At 36.0% G+C, this 24,500-nt stretch overlaps 1 protein-coding gene across 4 annotated transcripts in view; it reads left to right on the forward strand.

The window, feature by feature from the left end:
* Nucleotides 1-24,500, forward strand: part of LOC117033012 (ankyrin repeat and SOCS box protein 3) — a 137,367-nt gene that overhangs the window by 89,779 nt on the left and 23,088 nt on the right. For all 4 annotated transcript variants that reach the window (XM_033124860.1, XM_033124865.1, XM_033124864.1 and 1 more), the window contains exons 4-7: nt 11,252-11,364; nt 11,949-12,084; nt 14,966-15,143; nt 17,323-17,520. In XM_033124860.1, coding sequence (XP_032980751.1) covers nt 11,252-11,364; nt 11,949-12,084; nt 14,966-15,143; nt 17,323-17,520 — 625 coding nt within the window. The remainder of the gene's footprint in view (nt 1-11,251; nt 11,365-11,948; nt 12,085-14,965; nt 15,144-17,322; nt 17,521-24,500) is intronic.

The following is a 24,500-nucleotide window of genomic DNA, read 5'->3' on the forward strand; positions in this document are numbered from 1 at the left end:
AACAGAGGGTGTGTTCTTATTTCGTTGCTGATTTTGGATTAATTGCTTTGTGATGCTTTACTTAGAAGAGTAAGGGGGAATGCTTACTTTATGCCACAGTATTAAAATTAACAGTACAGGGCTGGCCCGGTGGCTCAGGCGGTTAGAGCTCCATGCTCCTAACTCTGAAAGCTGCTGGTTCGATTCCCACATGGCCCAGTGGGCTCTCAACCACAAGGTTGCCAGTTCAATTCCTCCCGCAAGGGATGGTGGGCAGCGCCCCCTGCAACTAAGATTGAACATGACACCTTGAGCTGAGCTGCTGCTGATCTCCCGGAAGGCTCAGTTGGTTGGAGGGCATCCTCTCAACCACAAGGTTGCCGGTTCGACTCCTGCAAGGGATGGTGGGCTGCGCCCCCTTCAACTAGCAACGGCAACGGGACCTGGAGCTGAGCTGCGCCCTCCACAACTAAGACTGAAAGGACAACAACTTGAAGCTGAACAGCACCCTCCACGGCTAAGATTGAAAGGACAACAACTTGACTTGGAAAAAAAGTCCTGGAAGTACACACTGTTCCCCAATAAAGTCCTGTTCCCCTTCCCCCCCCAAAAAAAAATTGAAAGTACAAATTTTTAAAGAAAAATCATTTTTATTTTCCCCTTCTTCCGCCTCCCCCTCGACCCCCACTCTGGTTCAAGCCATTGTCTCTCAGTCTAGTTGTGTAGGACACAACTCCCTGGCCCATGCTGGTGTTATGAGCCTTGTGATACCTCCAGCTGAGGGAGTCCATCACTGGTCGTGGGTTGGCTGCTCATGTTGGCTGCCAGCAGCTCTCACTGGTTGCCGGCCGTTCACGTTGGCTGCCAGCCACTCACGATGGCCACTAGCTGCTCCTGGCAGCACACGGTAGCCCACAGCAGCAATCAGCAGCCCACGGCAGCTCACCCCGACTTCCGGCAGCTAATGGCAGTCCAGCTCCAGGAAGAGCCCTTGTTCACACCTTATCTGTAGAGGGCGCCGCTCACTGGCCCATGTGGAAATTGAACTGGTAACCTCGGTTTTAGGAGCACGGTACTCCAACCACCTGAGCACCGGGCCGTCTGAAAAACAAATTATTGATCCCCGTATTTTACAATAATTTAATATTCTAGTATATGGTAGAAATAGGCCTAATGAGTTCCTCCCCACCCTCACACCATCCTGTGCGTACAGTGTAATCTTTGTTCCCTTTAGGTATCATAGAGCAGTGCCACTCAAAATGTCAGTGTGTTGACATAAGGTGCTTGAGCCAGAATATAAATCAATGTACTGCTTCCTTCATCAAGGAAGTCTTGTTTCAGGACAGATGTCAGCTGGACTAAACAGTGTGCTTAGGGACATAATTGATGTACATTCTGGTCAAAGCTTCTTACTTCATTGAGGACTGGTAACAGTTTGCAGATTGACAGCCAGTCTGTGAATGATGTTGAGTCGCATTGCTGTGCAATACGAGATGTAGTATCAAACTGGGTTATTGCATAGTTAATTCAGCTGTCTCTTCATTCTTCATGATTGTTATTGGTATTGGCCAATCATATGTGATCATCACTGGTTAGTATGACTGAAATAGATGTGTCGTTCCCATATAAATAGGTGGTGTCCTTGGGATGAAGGATTGTTTGCCATGTATTTTTTCTCTGATAGGGAATCCTCAGTGTAATGATTTAATTCTCTAAGCCATACTATCCTATGGAGATCATACTTAGAGAGGTAGCTCCTATTCGGAGAATACTGCTATATGAATGCTTCCAAAATGTGAATTGGATAATTACAGAGAGTGGTAGAATTCAATGTTGTAGCTCCCAAAGAAGTTGTAAGTTTAGGAGTATGCTATCCAAATCAAATATTTCTCTTGACTCTTGCAGGGGAGAGCATGGAAAAATAACCAGTATATAATAAGAAGTTGATTAGGTTTTTGTCTTCTTAGACTTTCATGTGATTGAAGGTTACATTTTTCTGGATATGGTCTTTGATGTCTAGTTGCCGTTAGATTTACTTTTCTTTATCTGTCAGAAACCAAGAGTCATGCCATGTTATGAACATGGCAACACGTAGATTGGATTGGGGTATTCCTTTTTGATATATTCCTATCATAATGAATTTTGCACATGAGGTCATGGTTTTTCCCATCAGTATACATCTTTAAGATTAATATTGTTAGTAATTGGGCAGTCATGAGGTACTTTATAAGAAAGAAATGTAACTTTTCATTATAATCTTAGAAAAAATTTTTCTAAATATCAGTGAAATACTGCATTTCAGACAGAAGATTCACAGCTTAGACACCTTATAGGAATCTGTCTGAATATATAGCATGGTTTGAAATTATGTATATGCTTGATAGGAAAGCTTTAACTTAATAACCATTCTGATGATAAACTTTAATTATGAAATGAATTAACTGTGAGCAGTCCTACATACCCAGTGACGGTCTTTAGATAATTCTACAACCTTGCCAGTCACATTGCCAAACTGAAGGGTTGCAGCTAATGTATTCCGTCAGTGGAGTTAGTATTGGATTATACTTTAATAGTTTTGCTGTCTTGAGTATAGGTAAAGCCTTGGAAAGACACTAGAAAAAAAATCCATTCATTGCACTCTAGTTTCTTTTCTAGGGCCACCAGATGTCAGTATAACCACGGGACCAGAGAAGTAATGCAGTAGATAAATGGCTTATGAACGTTGTTTTTGCTTCATGAAAGAGGTAGGGGAAAACAGTTTTATATAAATTAGGTATACAATGGAAAGATTGTTTTATTGTTGAATTGTGTAGAAAAACGAAGTGCATAATGGAAGATAGAGTACATGTAGAACTTAAAAGAGCACAGATACAGTTAAACATTCATATATAAATCAAATGTACTAATAGACTATACAGGTGATCTCCCACACTCGCCAAAATCGCCAACCGGCTGCTGTAACTAGAGCCGATGAACAGCCTGTGGTTAAACTGTTCACTGTAGCCTCACTGACTGTGATGTTTTTCAGTAGAATTACCGTCAAAATATGAGACTCAAAATGAGTATATTTGTAGCTTTTGGATGTAAAATTCAGCTCACTGCAATTTGTATTTGGTACAGAACTTGTCTCCATGTGTCCAGTAGTTCCCTAGAACACATATAATCACATTAGGCCTTTTTCTAAAAGGACATTCAGGAGGATAATCATTTTTAAAAGTTCCCCTTTAAAAGTATTTTTTCATGAATGCTGCATTAAATGATGATCATTGTTTACTATTCCTGCTTAGAATGATCACTTACATATTATGTATAGGTCTGCCATATTTGTTCCAGATGAGATTCCTACATTGAGTTCATGCCTTCAGGAGGTTTTCATGTAGCGCTTGTGTCGGTACTCAGTGTGCTACATGCCTCAACCGAGTTTTGATTTTGGTTAGAAGTCCTGTGTGGGTCAAAGGCTGCTTCCAGTTTTATTTCTTCTTTTCAAAAATATTTCATTACTCAGGATATGTTTTCCCAGATTACTTCTTTTTACTTTCTTCTTTTCCCCTCTAATTTAGGAAATGGGAAAACTTTTTTCCTTCAAAAATATAAAATGTCCCCCTAGAAAGTATTGCAGGAAATGATGTTTTCATGCCATTCTTTCTTAGAGTTTTGCTCTGACAAGTTTCTTCAGTGCTATAATATGATCTTGTGGGAGGGGTAGTGTTCCTAGCCTCAGAGCTCCTGGTTTTTCTTTCCTACTGTCTCAGCTGGAGTCTTATATACCTGTTTGGATTGAAGAGAGGAAAAGCCTTTCTCCCGTCTTTCTGTGTGCCGTAGACGCTTGGAGCTCTGCCTTCCGAAGTGGGGTAAATTATTTCATCTTTGGGTTCTGGACTCTATTGGATGCCGATATAATACCAGGTCCTACGATTCTGCTTTCTTTTTCTGTCTGGGAATCCACAGTAGGTTCTAGAATTACTCATTTCCTTCCTCTCCTTGAACTTTACCTGAAGCCATAGGAGCCATAAGTAATGGCTTGGTTCCCCATCCCCATTGCCAGGCATGTATTTTGGACATAGATATGCCTAGAATTCTAGGCTAAATTCCAACTTAGTTAAATTCTGAACTCTAGACAAATGCTGTCCAATAGGACTTGGAAATGTCCTATATCTGCATTGCCCAGTATGATAATCAATAGCCATGTGTGGCTCTTGAGCACTTCTAATGTGGCTAGTTTGATTGAGGTACTCAAAATTTAATTTAATTTAAATTTAAATAGCCACATGTGGCTAGTGTTTTTTGTACTGGCAATTGCATCTCTTTGTACATCCTTAACTGAGCAGTAGTCCTCTTCTGCCTTTGAAGCATTTGTCTCCTTTGCCGTAGCATGCAGTAAGTACTAGGCAGGTCCCACAAAGAGAGATTAGGGAGCAAAAAACCACCCACTTAGCCAACCAGCTTTGCTTATCAATGGGATGGGAGAAGTTGCTGCTGAGTTACCCTCATTATCCTTAATTGGTGAGGTGATTATCAGGGTTCTCCATTCTTTATTAGGTTTAGTTCCTATCAAGGGCTTACCATCTAATTGGTGATTGTATAATAACCAGAATCCAAGGCAAACTGTAGCAAGTGCCATAAGAGGCACAAAGTATGACAGTCCTGTCCTAGTTACTCTTACTATTTTGCTGTAGATTCATTTACTTTCTTGTCTCTTCTCCCTCTCCATTTCTTTATGATTTAAAGCATTTTTAGTTAACATATAAAATGTGACTTTAAAATAGTATTTTTAGTAAGTAGGACAGTGTTCAGTTACATTTTTATTCTGATATTTTTTTTATAATTCACATTTATGCACATTAGGAGTATTTCAGATAGTCAATGTTTTTGGAATTCCCATTTGAAATTCTCTTCAGAATTAGTGGCAGTCTTTTTTTTTTGAACTTCATGCAAAATTTCAAACATATACAATAATATAGAGAAAAATATAATAAATTTCCATGTACCTAACACTCAACTTTAATAGTTCCCAAGTCAGGGCCAACCTTATTTCACTTAAAACTATACCTACAATCCCCCTCCATTATGTCAAAGGAAAACCCCATTCATTATATAATTTAAAACACAATAAATGTTTGTGTGTGAATCTTTAAGGGTTAAAAGTGTTTTTTTTTAAAAAAAAAAAACACCACCACGATACAATTATTGCTCCTAAATTTAACCATATTTCATTAGTATCACCAAATATCCAGTCAGTGTCAAACTTCCTGATTGTCATAGATATTTATTTTTCAGTTTGTTGAATTCAGGATCTCATTAAGTTCTCTGTATCATAATTAATTTATATGTCTCTTTTAATACAGTGTTTCATCATTTCTACCTAATGTAATGTTTGTTACCTGTTTATATATATTGATTTTAGAACAAAGTGTTGGATGGATGGATGAGTGGCCAGTGATCTTTTCAGCATCTGCCCAGATTGATAATGGTGTTCTAAAAGAACATGACATATTTGCAGGAGTTGCGTCAATTTTCCACTTTCCTCCGGATGCCGTCTTGTGCACAGATTGTTACTGATACTCATTTGAGCACATGTTACTTGAAGATTCTGATTGTTAGATACGATGTTGCTACTACTGACACAGACACACAATGTGGGGGCATACAGTTTGCTGCTGCTGAAATGCCTGGTCCTGGTTATTTGCACCTATGAAGTAGTTTCTTTCTCCTTCTCTTCCACTTCTCTTTCTTCTTCACAATATCCAAATCACTGTTCCTCTGCTCAGAATCACTTGAACTGTGGAAATGCTTCTAAATCAAAAGTTGGTATTACCACGTCGTTGTGGAAAAGAAGAGAAATTTTAGTGTATTGCCTACTGTGCATATAAAATATAGGTATAGTACGCATTCACGTTTAATAATATTCCCTCAAAAGTAAATAATTCTCCAGCCTTACCATAATGATTAGGTCGCTGAGGTGTTTTACAGTGAAACATATCGGTAGGCTTCTAGGATATGATTGACAATGACTATAAACACATACACTTAAATTACAGCTGCGTATTCCAAATTTAGGTGAATAGAAATCAGTTTCCAATAAAGACTTTGCTGGGATTGGATCATGGGAAAGTATGGAAAATCTGTGAACACTGATGAGTGTGAGGGGTTTTTTGTTGTTGGATCGGGAGGAGGGCATTTGAGTTGTGGAAGTTGGTGACTGTCGAGTCCAAAGTCAGTGACTGTACATAGCCTCAGTATGGCTAGGAGGAAATATGCAGTCTGTCATCTTGGAGTTTATAATAGAGAGCCTGTCAAGATCTGTCATTGTCACTAGCTGCAACTTACTCTTCTTACTGAGTCATGAGAGAGTGAGCAAATAATACTATTTTTGCAGTCTAAAGAAATGTCTTTAGTGTCTTTAAGTGCAAGTAGGAGCCCTGAAAAAATTTAAAACTAATATTATAGTTGTTAAATTGATATCTGTGGCTTGTGGTTTACAGCCCTTTTTATCATCATTTAAATTCTTCCACAGAGCTGTTAGGTATATTAGTATAATTGCCTTTATTTTGCGTAGAATGTGAAGTCATAACAACTGTAGTGACTTCTTCAAAGCACTGTGGTTTGCTGATTTTCTGGAATCTGTAAATCAATGTGGGTTTTGTTTTTGTTTTTAAAATCATATTTTGGAAAATTCCAGCCATGATTTCTTCAAGTATTCTTTTTTCTGCCCTGTTCTTACTCTTCTCCTTGTGGGACTCCTAATTGTTAGACTGTTTGATATTGTCCCACAGGTCTGCACAGTTGATTTTCCTTCAGTCTTTTTTTCTCTCAGTTCTTTAGATTTGATGATTTATATTCATGTCTTCAAGTTCACTGACTCTTCTAAAATCTCTAATCTCTTAGGCCCATCATTTCTTTTTTTTTTCAGTTCTAGAATTTTTCTTTTCTTTGAATAGCTTCATTTCTCTGCTGAGATTTTCTATGTTTACCTATCTGTATAATATATACATTAAAAGTAAAGTCTTTGAACATATTTTCCTTAAAATTTTAAAGCATATTTATAACAGCTGCTTTATTTAATCTGTTAAATCCAACCCGTGCGCCATTTGGGGGGCAGTTTCTGTTGACTATTTTCTGACTTGTTTAGTGGGTATTGTGGATAGTATGTTACAGACTTGAATTCTGTTACCTTCCTCTGAAATGTTGAGAAATGTTGATGAAAAAAAAATTTTTTTTAATAGGTCGATCATTTACTGGCTTATCACCTTGAACTTGTTTAGGTTTGGTTTATACTTTCTTAGACTAGATCTGTGGAGAGCTTCAGGTGTTTCCCAAGCCCATCTAACTTGGCAGAACTCGATTCCCAACCTCTGCCTCCTTCATGATCTTGTCAGGGCTTATTTTAGGCTTAGTTAGTTAGAGCAGAATTAGAGTCGGCCTCTCAGATGTGGTCATTACTCCTAGGGCTTGCTGGATACCCAGGGTGTTAATAAGGTCCTGAGGTTTCACCACTCTCACTGGGCCAGAAGTCCTAGGAGTGCCGTTGCCTCACAGCACTGTTTGACCTCCAGTTAACTGTTTTATTTTGAACCTTTTAGCAGTTCACTTGTAGGCTTCCATCTTGCCTTACACGTGTGCAGCCGAGACCCCAGCCAAGGATTTTTAGAGAACTTCTACAATGGGGCCATCCTTCTTTTTCTTTGGGACCTTGCCCCAAAGATTTCAGCTGCTTAAACTCTAATCTCTGCCTCCTTAGCTCAGTGGACTACTGCACTCTGCTTGGACTGTTTCCTGTACTCGAGGTACACCTTACCTTTGCTCTGCTTAGGCTTTAGCTCACTACACCACAATCAAGAAATGTCCCCGAGCAGAGAGCTGAGGTAATCATAGGGCTCACCACATGTGTTTTCCTTCTCTCAGGAATCAGTCTTCTGCCTGTTATTGAATGCCAGAAAATGTCTATGTATTTTATCCACTCTTATGATAGTTTATGGAGGGATGGCTACTTTAGTATCAGTTACATTGTTATATCCAGAAGTGTAATTCTGAAGCGTATTCAGTTTGGAGAGGGAATGTATTTCTCAAAAGAGAAAATCTTATTTTCTTTTAGACATTTTTCCCCCATTCATCCAGTCAACAATTATTTATTGCCTGTCTTCTGTTTGCTATTGGCACTGGGCATAAAAGGGGGATTAGAGACAGTTTCTTTCCTCAAGGAGTATACTTAGTAGATTAGGAGTCCAGATAGCAAGTTTCAGTCTGTTTTGTTTGTTTGTTTGTTTGTTTGTTTTGAATAAACTTTTATTGAAGCATAACATACCTTGTTATGGTACAGTTTCCCCCTACCCTTTCCAATGTGGTAACTTGTTATATAAGAAGTTAATCCTGCTTTTCCACAGGAGAGGCTTTGGTAGTAAATGTAAGCTCTAAATACAGTTTTGTAAACCACTGTTTTAAAATTATTAACCATTAAATTTGCTTTATTTTGAAATAATTAGCACGAGCTATAAAAATGCTATTTATCTGCTCATGAATTGGTTTCACTCTTTTGCTATTGGGAAATGTTTTTACTAGAGATGCAGAAATCAGATATCTTAATGTATTTATGATGTTAAAAGTGAAAACAATCTTTGTCTCTACCTGACATCCGTATTGTATTTAAAAACTGAAACAATTTTTTTCAACTTTCATTTCTATAAGGTCAGCCTAACTCATGAAAAAAAACTTATCTTTTCTTCATATATCATTGCTGACAACCTGATAATCTTCAGCTCAAGGTCTGGCTATAGGATGATTTTCGCCAGCAATCACTGATAATGATGTATGAATTGGATATGAAACATATTTTCTTACTTTTCTATCATGACCTTCATTCTCAATTAGATTGACTTTAGATTTATTATAGAAAAATAATAGCTTAAAAAACTTATTCTTTCCAGTAAAATACCCTTTAATATTAACTTAGAAATAAGGTAAGAAGTAAGAAATAAGGTAAGTCATGTTAAACTCCTACTACAGTGATACTATCTCAACCATGGTGGTTAAATTTCTGAAACTTCCCAGGATAAGATAATTCTTGATGAAAGAACTCCTGACAATCTTTATGGGGGACATAATCTTTGGTATAAATTCAATATACAAAATTAATAGAATATCAATGGCATGTTATCATCTTCAATAATAATGAGTACATTTAACATTTCTTATTTTATACTTTTAAATATTTTATTTTCCCTTATTGTTTCATCTATATTAGCATTTTTCAAGTGTGGTCCTTCATCCAAATGCCCAGTGCCTTTCTAATTTTTGATCAAGACTTGTTGATTCTCACTTCCTGCCTCCTACTATAGTAGAAGATAATAGAATAACTGTATACTTGAAATGAAATAAAAAATCTTACTTGTTTTCTAAACCTCCTTTCCCACTACCAAGCACATGAGTCAGACCTTATACATATCTCTGTTCTCTCTTTTCCTATAGATACTGATATTTCCCTAAACTCATAATTCTAAGAAGTCATTGTAATAGCCTCACACTTACAACATTCACAGGATACCATATTTGCTAATGGTGTATATGTGTACTTATTTATTAAGTGCTGTATATCTCTCTTCTGGCATTCTGCTTTTTCATGAACTCCTGTAGAATTACTGCCACCTTCATAGCAAAGTTTTATGGTAGATAACATTCTGGAAAGTTTGACCCTTCTTGTTCTGTTAACTTAATAATATTATACCTAAGTTCATCCTCATTAGGTAGGATTTATAAACTTACATGTGTGTGGTATTAGACTACACATATTTTGTGCTCATGTTAAATTAGATGTGTAAAAGAAAGTAGAATAATTAGGTAAAATTAGTATAAGGGCACATGATTTTTAGTTATCTATAAGCAAACAAACTGTTCCTTCAAAGGGTCTACATTGGCAGCAACTTAGAGACCATGTTTCTTTTTTTTATTTTTAATTATTTTATTTTATTTTTTAAATTAAGTTTTTTTGGGTGACAATGGTTAGTAACATTATATAAGTTTCAAGCGTATAGTTCTATAATACATCATCTGTATGTTGCATTGTGTGCTCAGCATCTAATCTCCCTCCGTCACCATAAATTTGGCTCTCGTGACCCTCTTTATACTCCTCCCACCCTGCACCCCTCTGGTAACAACCTTTTGTTTTCTGTGTATATGAGTTTGTGTTGTTTGTTTTGTTTGTTTGTTGCTTTCTGTTTTATGTCCCAAATGTGAGTGAAATCATATGGTTCTTTTCCTTTTCCATCTGACTAATTTCGCTTAGCAAGATACTCTCAAGATCCATCCATGTTTTTGCAAATGGCAGTATTTCATCCTTTCTTATCACTGAGTAATATTCCATTGTGTATATGTATCACATCTTCTTTATCCAATCATCCATCGAAGTATATTTAGGTTGTTTCCATGTCTTGGCTACCATGTACAATGCTACAGTGAACATAGGGGTACATATATCCTTACGAATAAATGTTTTCAAATTTTTCAGGTAGCTACCCAGAAGAAGGAATGCTGGGTCATACGGTAGCTCTTTTCTTAATTTTTTGAGGAGCCTCTACACTGTTTTCCAAAGTGAGAGCCATTAGTTTCAGTTACTATAGTTAAGTAAAATGCATTTCTTTAACAACACTCTTTAGTTTATCTAGAGTTCCCTTTTAATTCAAGTAATCAAGGTTTTACTATATTTTCATTGGTTGATACAACATAATTTTAACAATGATTGTTATTTATGATGGCAGAAAATATCTAAGATGCAAAATTTGCAGTATTGCTCTTTCAGTTTGTCAATCACGATTATCATTTGTGATCAAATGGTAATCACAGGAAACCTTTCAGTCTTTTTGAGACTGCTGCTTCTGACCCATTCATTTACTCCATTCTCTTCCCATTGCATTTTTAACAAAATAGACACATACTGTCCATTATCAGAGAGAATAAATATTTGCCTCTTCCTCCTATTTCCTCTCTATTTTTTAAAATAATTTGTGCACATGACGGATATATATATATATATATATATATATATATATATATATATACACATATTCGATTGTTTAATATTATGTATGAATGGGTTGGGCTGAGACAATGGTGATAAATGTTTTGGCATTGCATAGGGAGTATTTATTTTGATTTGTTGATAGGAATGGTCACAGCATTGTGAGTTCCAAGGTGAACAAGTGATGAGAACATCTCCAAAGTGTCCAGTCCTACAAACATGCCATTTTACTGACAGTAATTTTTTTTGACTGCTGTATTGCAGCTGTTGAAAATGGACAGATAGATGTGTTAAGGCTGTTGCTACGACACGGAGCAAATGTTAATGGATCCCATTCTATGTGTGGATGGAATGCTTTACACCAGGCTACTTTTCAGGTAACTTCTCAATTTATTTATTTCGTCTTCATGTAAATTGTGTGTTTTACCCTTTTAAAATGACAGTTCTATACAGTTTTTGCTACCTACTTGCCTGTGATTTATGATGGTTAGTGCAGTACAGAAAAGGCAGTCTAAATGCTAATGATCATTCTGAATAAGCCAACTGCTCTAGTAGTTCCAGCATCTTTGGGCTGCAGGGATTATCTAAGTTTTTCAAATGTTGATAGCATAGAGATCATCAGAATACTTGGGATCTAAATTGACAAGGAGCAAAGGCTTATATTATGTATAGCAATATATTTAGAAACTGATAATTCAGCGTTTGAGCTAGCAAGCTAATTTTGCAGGATTTTATAAGGATTATAATTCCTAGAGATCAGTGTTTCTTTCATCTGTTTATGTTTAATGCGCTAGCTAAAGGCATAGAATAATTTGATTGTTTAATATTTCCTTTTCATCCAACAATACACTTTAAAAAAGATTTTCCTGTAGTGAGGATTAAAAAACAAAACAAAAGCAATGAGAAAAGAGATACCTTCTATTTGTTTTTGCTTATTTAAAATATTGAATCTGTGCTTTAGGAAAATGCTGAGATCATAAAATTGCTTCTTAAAAAAGGAGCAAACAAAGAATGTCAGGATGACTTTGGAATCACACCTTTATTTGTGGCTGCTCAATATGGCAAGCTAGAAAGCTTGAGCATACTTATTTCATCAGGTAAGATTAATCCATTAGCCTTGGCACAGTTAAGATCATGAGTTTTAACTTTGTATCTTCCTAGGGAGAATAATTCTTGACCAGCTATAAATCAGGTTGTGAAATTTGTGGTTTTATGTTAGTGGTAAATAAGAGTATATACAAGTTGATTTATAATCCTGGATACTAAGTGTCTATTACTAACGTATTGCAACGCACAGCTACTAATTTACCTGAGGAGGAAAATAATCTATTACTAAAGAAGGTTTATTGGCAAGTTGAATGATGGGACTGTCCTTTCTTATAGGGACCTGAGCTGTTCCAACTTTCCAGGGTATAAGACTATTTTAGGCTTAATTTATTAGATAGCTATTTCGTATATTAAACCCTTGAGTTGTATGTTTTGATGAATTGTATGATTATTTAAATGGGTTTATTTCAAAGCATGTTTATACTTTATTATGTTAAAAGCAGCATAAACCTTTAGTTTTTCTGTGACAGCCATTACACATTCAGCATAGCCAGAGAAGATGGTGTTGAGGTGGCATTCTTACTCTGTATGACATTTCTGTGACAAGAAAAATCATGTAAGGGCTGTTAAATTCCTCCAAACACTGTGTATATATGCTCTCACGAGTGCTAACCTGACGAAGCATGGATAGTCAAGAGCAGCAGGGAAATATACCAGTTTTGCCATCAGGCAATTTAAAAAAATTTTTTTCAGTTACAGTTGACATTCAATATATATATTTTTAAAACACCTATGCTTTTCAGGTACTTTCTATAATACCTAGGCTTTTAATAAATTACCTCCAAATATACAAAACAAAGTTTATTTAGGCAGCAGGACCCGTATTTTCTTGCTTGTAATTTTTCCTTACAAACCTTCATATACTGAAGTTGAAATAGGAAGCAGAAGAAACAAACATTCATTAGGTGCCAAATTACAATATATTACCAATTTGTATTGAGTCTATATCTTAGAGTTGAGAGAAATCTCCAAAATCGTTTGTTTAGACATGTGTTAAGACTAAGAATCCAGGCCCTGAGTGTTTTAAGTGTCTTGCCAAAGATCTAGAAAGTATTTCTTGGCAGAATCAGGGCTTGGACGCAGGCCTTCTGACTTCTCATCTTCTTTCTTCTTCTACATTATACCTTCCTGAGGATGGTCTTAATTCATTTTATGGCTTCCAGCCCCATAAATTCCAATTACTAGTATGTAACTAATATTTAGAATAAAATAGATTAAAATGCACCTTAATGACTCTACTTATATGTGTTTCTAACTCCTTAAAATGACTTTCAGTGAATTATGTCCTTTTTCCAAATTTTCTACCTGTAATTTTAAAGGGACTGATTCCTTATTCTTTCTGATACGTACTTTGAAATTATCAAAATGAAACATTGGTTAATATAAGTTGAGTAGATTTCTGTCTTGACCTAGTCTTTCCTCAGTAATGTCTGCTTCTTTCTGAGGCTGATAGTAGGCGAAGCATCCGCCTTGTGTTAAGATTTTATTCATCTAGACATGTGGAATGTTCAGTTGGAATTTCTGAAGGTTCTATAAACTCTAACTTATCATTTATGTTTTGCATAGTTTTTAACCTATCTCATTGCTTTGTTTTATTCAAGGTGCATTTATAGAACATCCTTTTAAATAAAAATTACTCTTTGTCCCTTGATAATGATGATTTCTCCACTGAGATATATTCCAGAAATTAAAAAAATTTTTATGGTCAGGTAATAACACCATACTTAGCACATTTAACACATTATTTATCAATGAGAAAAGTTTGGGGAAGTCTGCTATTTTTAAAACCTTCAGAAATATTGAAGTCACTTTCAGCTTCTTCACATCTTTATATACTGGCATCTAAATAATTGGTTAGATTTATGCTTTAAAAATTGAGCTCAGAAACCCATTTAAATAGACCCTTTTCCTTTTATTGTGGGCTCTATCATACAACGGTCATAAAGAATAAGGCTGTAATGAAGAGTATAGTCAACATTAGTTTTAAAGCATAGCCCTCATGTATGTCCTATCTATTGGAAATGTTTTTCGTAAAACTTACTCTGAGTTGATTAGAGAGGGGCATCTATAAAGTCATAATTTAGGATTTTAGGATAATCCTAAAATCATAATTTAGGGTTTTTCTTATCCTTTTGAGTAATTATCAGAAATGTTATCCATATTTGATTGTTTGCTTTTTACCTTTTTAAATGATTACTTACTTATTGGAACCACAGAGTGCTTGTTGGAGGAGGGATTGGAATGAATTCTTTATTGAGTAAGATTTTTGTTTTAGCTTAAAAATGAATTATAAAGTACTAATAACTTGTTTTCTTGCTAACATAAAAGCAAAAACCCTTTAAATATGATTACCACCAAGTTAAGAGAATCAGTGTGTTTATACAACCATATCCTCTGTGTGTTGGGGGAACTTGTACAGTAGATCCTTGAACAATGCAGGGGTTAGGGGCTCTGGCCCCACGTGCAGTTGAAAATCTATGTGTAACTTCTGACTCCTCTCAAAAATTAACTACTAATACCTTACTGTTGACTGGAAGCCTTACTGATAACAGTCGATTAACACATATTTTGTATGTTATATGTATTATGTGCTATAGTCTTACAATAAAGTAAGCTGGAGAAAAAAATGTTATTGAGAAAATACATTTACAATACTGTATTATATTTATCGATACCGTAAATTTACATTGCCTGTTTATAAGATGGAAAAAAATCTGTATGTAAGTAGACCTGCACAGTTCAAACTGTGTATTATTCAAGGGTCACCTGTACTATGAAACCCTTTTAAGGCAGCTGCTTTGAAATGTGTGTTGATTATGTTTTTCCCCCCATAAATGAGGATTATCAGTTAAATGTTTTATTTTGCATTAGGTGCAAATGTCAATTGTCAGGCCTTGGACAAAGCTACTCCCTTGTTCATTGCTGCTCAGGAGGGCCACACACAGTGTGTGGAGCTCTTGCTGTCCAGTGGGGCAGACCCAGATCTTTACTGTAATGAGGACAATTGGCAGTTACCTATTCATGCGGCTGCACAGATGGGCCACACAGAGTAAGTATGAAAAATGGAAAATAAGAAAAGTCTGGGTGGTAGATTGGGAGCGGGGCGTTATCACTTTGTGAGGCGTATACATGATCAATGTCTATTTATTACAGTGTTTTGTACACATGAAACTAATAAAAAAAAAGAAAAGAAAGAAAAAAGAAAAGAAAAAGGGTCTTATAATTAAAAGATTATAAGGAATAAGTCTTCAGGGTCAGGCAGACTCTTTACCTCCAGACAAAATCCGTGGTATTCCCTTCTCTGTCACTCTGCTTAGTGACTGGATCCACCTCCCCATCTGTCCCCAGTGCCATCCCCATCCCTCTCAGTCTTGCACTTTCCTAGTGTAAAGCAGGCACAGGGGTTGGAAATGGGACAACCCCAGGGGCTTTCTCAGGGTAAGTCTTTGCCCCGATTTCCCACGTTATGGCCATACTCTTCCACTCTTCTCTGGTTTTGTCCCAGGCATCTTTAGTTCGCTATCTGATGGCCCTATTCAACTTATTTTCATTACTTCCCTGACCCCAGGAAGCTTTTGAGTTTGTGACCCCTGTTGGTGTACAGTCTTCCTTTTATATTGTCTGGGTGGTTCTCTCATCTTGAACCCTTTGACTGGACTTTATCTAATCTCAAGTCTAACTCTGTACTTTTCCCTGCCTCTATTGCTCTTCTTCCTTAGCCAAAAGTTCCCATGAGATGCTGGTATTTTCTGGAGAGCGAGAGAGAGACTAAAAGAAAGTTGGAACTACCTGAAATTGGAGGTTCCAGGAATCTTGGAAGCTAATAGCCTGGTTATACCTCTGAGAATATGGCAGCTTATTTTAATATAAATTGGCCCTGAACAGCTTTTTAAAATATGTTTAAAGTCTTTATAGTCATAATTCTACAATCATAACTTTATAGCTATTGTTAGTATTATTTAATTTAAAAAATAACAGTGAAATTGTCATTAGTATGTTTACATAGTAGGTAGGAAAACAAATTCTGCAATTTGGTCATTATGCCACTAGGTGGCACGGTATTTTGTTTTCTTAAAGATATTTAGTATGTTTGACTTGTTGAAGAGTATAATTTTTCCAACCCATTTAAAAAAATTAAACACATTTATTAAGTTTGAGACATTAAATAAATTATTTTAACAAAATACTTAAGTTTTAAAATTTGTATTTTTCTTAATTCTTGATTGTTTAAATATAAATGTTATGTACAGTTATACTCTGAGCTTTAAATTGATACCAAAACTCTCTTGGGAATTTGTCCTCATTTATTCTCAATTTTGAGAATTCTGTTTGTCACAGATTATTTCCTCCATAGAGTACTTCTCAGGTAAGTTCTGTGAGTATAAGTTCTCTGTAAATAATATAATCGTTTTAGGCCTACCCTGTATAGGAAAAGTAGCAAAGACAAAGAATGTTACAAAGATACTTTGGAGTAGCCTTGCCTTTCTTTTCCCAGAAAGAGGAGGGATTTCCTGGCTTTCATTATCCCTAGTTTTATTTTTGATTTTAGAAAAACAGACTAGTCCTTTCTCTCTAGCTGACTGCTAGGGGTAAATTTACAAATAATCTAAGAACTTCTCTTTTAATGATTTTCTTTAGAACTTTCTCTACATAGGAGCTAATTTTTTTATGAATCTGTTTATAGAGCTCATACTCTTTTCAGAAAATAGAATATTTCAGCAGAAATTTTGATTTCTTCCTGATGAGAATACTGTTCATGTTACTCACCGTCTTTAAAAATTCTTGTTAATTAGGAAAAAACACTTTAGTTTGCACTTGAAGAAGGAAAATAATTTATGCTTACTACAAATTTATATTTGCCACAGTGAAGTTTTAAATAATTGATTAGATCCTAAAATATCTAACAATTTGAATTTTGGGGAGTAGGGTGATGGTGGGTAGGTAAGTAGTGAAAAAATACGAAGGGACAACCTGTTACCTATTTACTTACGGGAACATTAATTCTGTTTTAGATAATTTAAGGACGTTACTATTAAGCAACAATAGTAAGCTTAACATTTTGGAGTATACAGCCTATAATAATTTAATACAGGTAAAAGCTAAACTGAAGACAGAAAGACTTTTATTAAGTCAGTCAATGGGTGACTCGATATATGTGCAGTAGAAATATTGCCTCCACTCATGTGCATGTAAAAACACTAAATTCTCCTATATTTGTGTACTTGCAGAATCTTGAACTTGTTAATACCACTTACTAACCGGGTCTGTGACATTGGGCCTGACAAAGTGAGCCCTGTTTACTCAGCAGTGTTTGGAGGGCATGAAGACTGCCTAGAAATGTTACTCCAGCATGGCTACAGCCCAGATGCCCAGATGTGCCTGGTTTTTGGATTTAGTTCTCCCATGTGTATGGCTTTCCAAAAGGAGTATGTATATTTGCTATAAGGAGATGTATTTCCAGCTGACTCTCTTTTATGATGAAACTTAATAATACCTTAGTGCTAAATTGCTAACTTAAAAACAAAAACAGACAAACAGGAAAAACCCTCTGTGATACACCTTGTTCAGTAAAAATGAGGTGATAATGTGAGGTTTGTTTCCTTCCCACTTCGGATCTGGATTATATTTTTAGGGTAGCAATTTTAGGGAATACTTTCAATGTATTAAATAAATGAAGAATTCTCAGATATCCTTTGTCTTCAAAACAATTCAAGAGGTAAAACGTACTTTCAGTTTTATGGTGAATAAGATGTGAGGATCTAATGTATAACATGGTGACTTATAGTTGATAACACTGTAGTGTATAATTGAAATTTTCTAAGAGAGTAGAATTTAAGTTCTCTCATTAAAAAAAAAGGTGAATGTGTGAAGTGATGGATGTGTTAATTGGATGGGGGGACTTCTTTCACAATGCATACATATGTGGAATCATCATGTTGTGTGCTTTACGTATCCTACAGTCTTATTTGTCAGTTACACCCCCCCACCCCCATAAAGCTGGGGGAAAAAAGAATTAAAAATGACTTTATCAAGTAGGGCATTGGCGGTGCTTCAGGTTATTTACTAATTGAAATTTATATTTACAAGACTTACTATAAGCCTAAAAATAAAACTTTGGTTTTGTAGATATTATCGTATTTTTAATGTAATTGGTACGTAGTATTCTTTATGTGACTTACAGTAATTAAATTAAAAAGTCTTCAAAAATTTTGTTTCGCTACTCTGCCATGATCCTATGAAGTCGAACAAATGAAGAATTACTGCTACTTTATTAGGCTTCTGGCCAATACTTGTCTATAAATCTCCCAAGGTTTTAAAATAGTAAGAATAGGGCTATGTGTAAGAAAAGCCATGTTGAGTAATATCTGTGGTCCATCCAATAATGGAATAAGTTGTGCAGATATATGCTGTTGTTTTTAGTGATGCAAAAGAGGTTGCAGTCATACCTGAAATTTCACTGGCTTTCCTGAATTCACTGTTATGAATTGCTATCCACAATTTAAATATTTATTAAAAACAACCATTTCAATCTCTACCATCTCTTCACATATGCTATGTAAAATACTTCATTTTGTTTATTCTGTATTTAAGCTTCCATTTATATATTAGGGTCTGAATATTCGGGGTTTTAGTTAATCTGAGTATCGGAGACCCACTCTGCATAACTTTCATAGAACTTTCTTGTAACTTAAGTTTTGTCTTTCTAAATACTTTACCTTCAGTAAGGCTGCATCGATGACGAGTTGTTTCAATGGTCTTTCTCCATACATACCTAACTCCATTATATTTTATTATTAGGTCAGAATTGAACTTTTAAAAACTAGATCAGAATATAATGATTTTGGATAGTTTGTATGTGCATGGGTCCAATATAATGAGTCTTTTTTGAGCTTCATTTTACCTTTTGGAGGAATGATATTTTCGGTCTTTTTGGTCATAGTAGCTAAGCTCATGCCTCATCATCTTTGAGAATAGTTTGAATTAAACCATATAACACAGTGTCCCTGTTAACCCTGAAGCACCTTAATGCTTTTCTGTCCTGAGGAATCAGGTAAATAGAACACTGTGGGACAGAGCGTGTGAGGGGAATCCTGGAGAAGAGAGGGCTGGTGAAGGGGATCCCCTAATTCTGTGCATGAACCTGCATATGTCCCAAGCTCACCCCAAGCTTTGAATGCACAAGAGAGACCCAATTTGTTGAAAACAAGATTTAAACTATCACCCAAGTCTCAGGATAACCCACTGAGTGGCACATTTCATGGTTCCAAACCCAGAGGCTTTAAAAACTGAACTGACTTTGGAACCACTCTCTATAGAAGGTGAAACAGAAATTGCCGTCTGGCCTTTCCATACTACCCACAGTGGGCTCCATACAGCGTTGTTCTGGGTTCCTGTTGTAACATCAAGGGGAAATTTTACAGTGTTTGGAGCCCTTGATGTCCTACAAATGAAGGAGGAAGATGTCTTCATGTTCTTTGCAGCAGGAACCCAGTTAGGTGGCACCAATCTTGACTTCCAAATGGAACAGTGATGGCATCTGCCTCTTAAATCTGACGAGAACCTGGAAGAAGCTTTTGCTGGCACTTGTGCTATCGTGCCATTGAAAACCCAGCCAATATCACTGTCATATCATCTGGGAATACTGCAGTGAACTGTGCTGAAGTTTGCTGCTGCTCCCAGAGCTACTGTTTCACTCCTGGAACTTCCCTAAGCAGATGCAGGCAGCCTTCCGGGAGCCAAGACTCCTGGTGCTTACTGATCCCAGGGCTGACGCCCAGCCTCTCACAGAATCGTCTTGTGTTAACCTGCCGACCATTGTTCTGTGTAACGCAGACGCCCTCTGCACTATGAGGGCCTTCCCGTCCCGTGCGCCAACAAGGGAGCTTACTCAGTGAGTCTAATGTGATGGACGCTGGCCCGGGAAGTTCTCTGCAAGCATGGCACCATCTCCCCTGAACACCCAGAAGAGGTCATGCCTGACCTCCGCTTCTGCAGAGATCCTGAAGAAACTGAAAAGGAAGAGCAGGCTGCTGCTGAAAGGCTGTGGCCAAGTTGGGGTTTGGGGCAAATGGACTGACTGCCCCAGCTCCCCAGTTCATTGTTGTTCAGCCTCTGTCGCAGGCTGGTCTGAAGGTGTGCAGGTGCCCTCTGTGCCCATTCAGCAGTTCCCTACTGAAGACCGAGTACTCAGCCTGCCACTGAAGACTGAAGACTGGTCTGCAGCCCCCATTGCTCAGGCCACTGAATGGGTAGGAACAACCACTGAGTGGTCCTAAGCTGTTCTTCCACAAACTCTTAAAATGAAGGAAAGAGTTTCTAAAAAAAAAATGCAGTCTGAACCTGACTAGGTTGTATGCCTGCTTAAAATAAACAAACATACAAAAGTCAGCATTCTTCAAAAGATTGTAACAGAACCCAGAGTCTATACAACATTAACATTCACAGTGTCCAGGATACAGTCTAAAATTACTTGACATATGAAGAGCTAGTAAAATATGACCAGTTCTCAGGGGAAAAGACAATTAATAGGTGCCAAACCTGAGATGGTCTAGGTGGTGGATATAGCAAATAATTGAAAGCACCTATTAAAATTGTGCTTTATAAAGTAAACACACTTGAAGTAGAAGATAGAAGTAATTGGAAAGGTAGAAATTCTCAGCTGAGAAATACGTAACCATAAAAGAGAATCAAATTGAAATTTTATAACTGAAAAATATAATACCTGAAATGAAAAATTTACTACATGGGCTCTATAGCAGAATGGAATTGATAGAGTCAATTAACTTGAAGACAGACCTATAGAAATTACCCAAACAGAAAAACAGAGAGGAAAAGGATTGGGAAAACAAAACAAACAAACCCAGAGCCTCAGGGACCTGAGGGACAGTATCAGTGGTTTGACATTTGTGTCATTAAAAGTCCAGGAGGTGAGGAGAAAGATGATGTGAACTAATAATGGCCCAAAACTTCCCAACGTTGGACGAAGACATAAATTTATAGATTTAGGAAGCTAAGTAAACTGATACAGGATAAAGCCAAAGAAAAGCATGCTTCAAAATAACCAAACTGCTAAAATCCAAGCGTAAAGAAGCAACAGTGTGGTGTATAGTTGTCCTTGGTCACAGACATGAGCTAGTAATAAGCTTTGTTTTTGCTATTGGAATTTTTGTTCTGTGAAGTGGCCATGTATAGCATAGGGTCACTTCACAGCAAAATTTGATTTGGTGGCTTTAAAAGGGCTTATCAGCTATTTTCTTCCATGTGGGAACTTGTAATTGGACCGAATGTATTCTTAATTAGTAAGGGAGTTTTTCAGTAAGAAAAGTCATTGGAAGGTATTATTTGTTGGCCTGTAGGGAAAAAGCTAAAACATTAAAGTATCTCTTTCAGGAGAGTACCTTCTACTCTTTCTAATTGTTCATTTGTTTGCCTGGGACCCATGGCAATAGACTTAATTTTGATACATCTTTGCTATTACCTGTTTTGTGGGGAATTTAACTTAAGGGGAAATCTTTCCCAAGGGCTAAATCTAAAAGTTGGTTATCATAATCACATATGCTCACATTTAATGTGTGTATATAAAGGGGTTGGCTTGTATATAGGATATAGCACCATTTTTGGTACATAGTGGAAAAATATCAAGATTAATTTTCCTCTCCCTATTATGCACCAATTATCTAGAAAACAATATAAGTTAAATTTTTATTCTATACTGCATTTATATTAGCTGATGCCTAGCTATTAGTTTGTATGTCAGTCACTGTACATATAATGTGAAAATCATTTCGTTGTTTTGGAACTCTATATAAAACTTTGCTGATCAAGCAAGAAAACTATCATTTTCCCAGTAGGTTTTGTTTTAGTATATCAAGAAGGTAATATAGCCAAGTGTCTGGGGGAAAAATCATAATTGAAATTTTTGTTAATTTTTTGTTTCTTGTTTCAATAAGTATACATCTTAAAATTTGGATTCTCTACTGTCACATACCTAAAAATTAAATTAAGTAGTATTTCCATTTAAAAAGCAAGGATATTTTAATAGCATTTTCATTTAAAATAATTTTCTTGTTCTGTTGTTCTTTAATGAAACAATGTACAAGTTTCCTATATTCCATTTACCAGTTATTAATAAGAATTTGAGTTTTGGTGACAATAATCGAACCAGGGACATTGGAAAAAATCCATTTTCCAAAATTAATTATTAGATATTCAAATTTGGAAATAGATAATAAGTTTAGTTTTATAAATTTTGAAATTTTATTTTTATAGCAACTATCGTTACAATAATGTCAGTTTGGTGTAAGATTGTTATATAAAAAGTTTTAATCAACATTTATCTGACTTTAGGTGTAATGAGCTAAAACTTGTTTTATCATTTGTATGTTTTCTGGTATTTCTCTGAGATCTAGAAATTTAGTATTTGTGTCCCTTCTTGCACTATTGGCCTGTTGTGTTCTAGTAAACTTTTATGTGCTTTTATAGATAGTACAATTAATAGCAAAAGGTGATGAAAAGAGTAAATATAAATAATGGCTCTGGGTTTTATTGTTCTTTATTGTTTTCTTCAGTCAATTTAACTTTTTAGCTCAGGATTAGCATTCTGAAACTTTTTTCTGGGTATCCCTTTAAGAGGATGAGCTTCCATGTGAAGCAGTAACCTTTAGCTCTTCTAATCCCTCTAAGGCATGATGGAAAGGCGTCTCCTCCACGACTGTACAAAAGCAGTCTTTGTCCTTTGGGGCTAAAAAGTTAACAGCATCAGTGACATGAAATCCAGCCTTCCAAAGGCACAGTTGAGTAATTCAACCCAAATGAGAAAATATAAGAAAAAGACTCATTTAACCGGAATGTGGAAGAGGACGGAAGTTGAGAAATTTCAGGACAATTTGAATAAGTTTTAAGGCCTTTTATATATGACTGTAGGAAGAGATCATGGCTTAACTGACCTGATTTTGTCTGTCTTTGAAATGATACTGATCATTGTTAACATACTAGTTTTGTAAAAATTGTTATGTCCTTTCTCGTCATATCACATATTGGTACATCTGATAAAATCTGATGTCTTCATTTTGTTTTCAGCCTAGAAGCTGAAAGCCATTCAATAAAACTTTGATACTTCAGCTACTGAGTTGATTACATATTATAATATGTTGGTTGGCTAATTGAGCATAAATTGCTCAAGATGTTTGCCCATTTCTACATGTTTAAAATAAGTCTTGGTAACATGTTGAATTTCCTTTTACTGTGCTGCTTTTATCTGGGCCCTGTTTCTATGCACATTTTTGAACTTGAAAGAGCAGAATGATGGAAATGTACACACCCAAAGATAAGGTCTCCACATTGCTTTTTGAGGTCTTAAACCTCTCCTCTTTCTCAGTATCTGATGATTTTCACTGTTTATGTAACATGCAGTCTCTTAATGTATCACAATTAGTTCTTGATATTTATGTTAAATATGTTAGTGGACATTTAGTCCTGTCCAAAATGTCCACACTTAGAAAACATCCCTGGGTTTAGACAGCTCATAACAGTTGTTTATACTTTTGGTTTACAGGATTCATAGATAAAAAAATACTGGCATGTTTTATTGATTCATTGTGTAATTGTATTGTGGCTGTATTGTCGGTAATAACCCTTTTTGCTTTGGTAGCTTAGCTGGTAATGATACATGGGGTGAGGTAGATGAGTGGGCATGACCAAATGTCTTTGTTTTAGACAAATGTCCTGCAAGGGTTAAATAGGATGGACTATTTCTTTTTAATCTCTAGGACTTGAAGAGTTTTTCTGATTCTTCATCAAGGCTTAAGACAAAATTTGTTAAAATCTTAAGAGAAATACATGCATATGTTCCTATAATTTATCTTTTAAGCAAAGGTTATCTAAGCCCTAGGGTCTACTGTTGCTCAGTGACAAGTAATAATCAAGGTCATACAGAGCACAGAAATTGCTTGCGTTTCTGGACCCTGCGCGTATATAGGAGACCTTCTTAATAGTCTTCCCAGAAGCTCAGGGCATGCTGACAAAGTTTTATGATTCTCCAGTTTATTTTGTGTTTATGATTTGCCATATAATAGGTAGTTTTGTTGGAAAAGGGTCTATAATGTAGCACTAGGCAATTTTATAAGCCTTTTTTAGGCGTGTGCTTTTGTCTCTTCTAACACAAGGCAATGTGATAATTGGAAGAAGTTTAGAGCTGGGTTTTCCAAAGTGTGTTTCTGTAGAATACTAACTCTGTGGATTGTTAATAGATATTATATGGGATAAATAATTAAGTTTGGGAAATACAGGGTTAAGCAATGTTAAATAGGTTTCTTTCTTGAAGGGCTTCTAAGAATTTTTCTTGTGGTGGTTTGTGAATTCCTAAGAGGGGAATGAGTCTACAAAACTTTGGAAACATAGGATGAAC

This window comes from Rhinolophus ferrumequinum, chromosome 13, assembly GCF_004115265.2.
Source record: "Rhinolophus ferrumequinum isolate MPI-CBG mRhiFer1 chromosome 13, mRhiFer1_v1.p, whole genome shotgun sequence".
NCBI classification, from domain to species: domain Eukaryota; kingdom Metazoa; phylum Chordata; class Mammalia; order Chiroptera; family Rhinolophidae; genus Rhinolophus; species Rhinolophus ferrumequinum.